Here is a 573-nt window from a genome sequence, read left to right as displayed (position 1 = left end):
AATGGAGAGATAAAGAAAACAGGACTACTGTCATAGGTCTTCATAAGGCAGGACATGATGCACCTACAGTTTTCAAACGTGAAACCTCTTGGAATAAGCTGAAGATTTGTCTACAGGGCAATTTATAAGCAAAATGAACAACAGAGAATTGATGACAGACCCCGATCCGGTCGCCCAAGAACTGTAAGGACCCCTGAAGCTATCAAGTCGATGGAGAACAGAATTCGTAGGAATCTCCTACGAAAACAGAAAATCATGTCCAGAGAAATGGGAATATCGCCAAGATCGATGTCACGCGTAATCAAAAGTGATCTAGGGATGAGTGCCTACCGCAGGAGAACAGGACAGTTCCTAACTCCACCTCGGATGGAATGGAGGCACAAAAGATCAGGGGCACTGCAGCGTCGGTACACGAATGGTAAGCATCGACAGATACTCTTCACAAATGAAAATATTTTTACTATTGAGGAGAGTTACAACCGTCAAAATGATACGGTGTATGCCCATAGCTCTGCAAAAGCATTTCACGCCGTTAAAAGGGGTCATCATCCAGCATCAGTGATGGTTTGGTGA

The 573-nt window shown here is 44.2% G+C and overlaps 1 protein-coding gene across 1 annotated transcript; it reads left to right on the top strand.

The window, feature by feature from the left end:
- Positions 1-210: 210 nt before the first annotated feature.
- LOC150087850 (uncharacterized) lies at positions 211-573 on the top strand. Its single transcript, XM_090369940.1, has one exon. It carries the CDS (start codon positions 211-213, stop codon positions 571-573), a length of 363 nt encoding a protein of 120 aa, XP_090226066.1.

The sequence above is a fragment of the Mastigoproctus giganteus genome, chromosome 3, assembly GCF_048544385.1.
Source record: "Mastigoproctus giganteus isolate SK-2022 chromosome 3, ASM4854438v1, whole genome shotgun sequence".
NCBI lineage: Eukaryota > Metazoa > Arthropoda > Arachnida > Uropygi > Thelyphonidae > Mastigoproctus > Mastigoproctus giganteus.
This window is presented reverse-complemented; position numbering and strand designations above follow the sequence as displayed.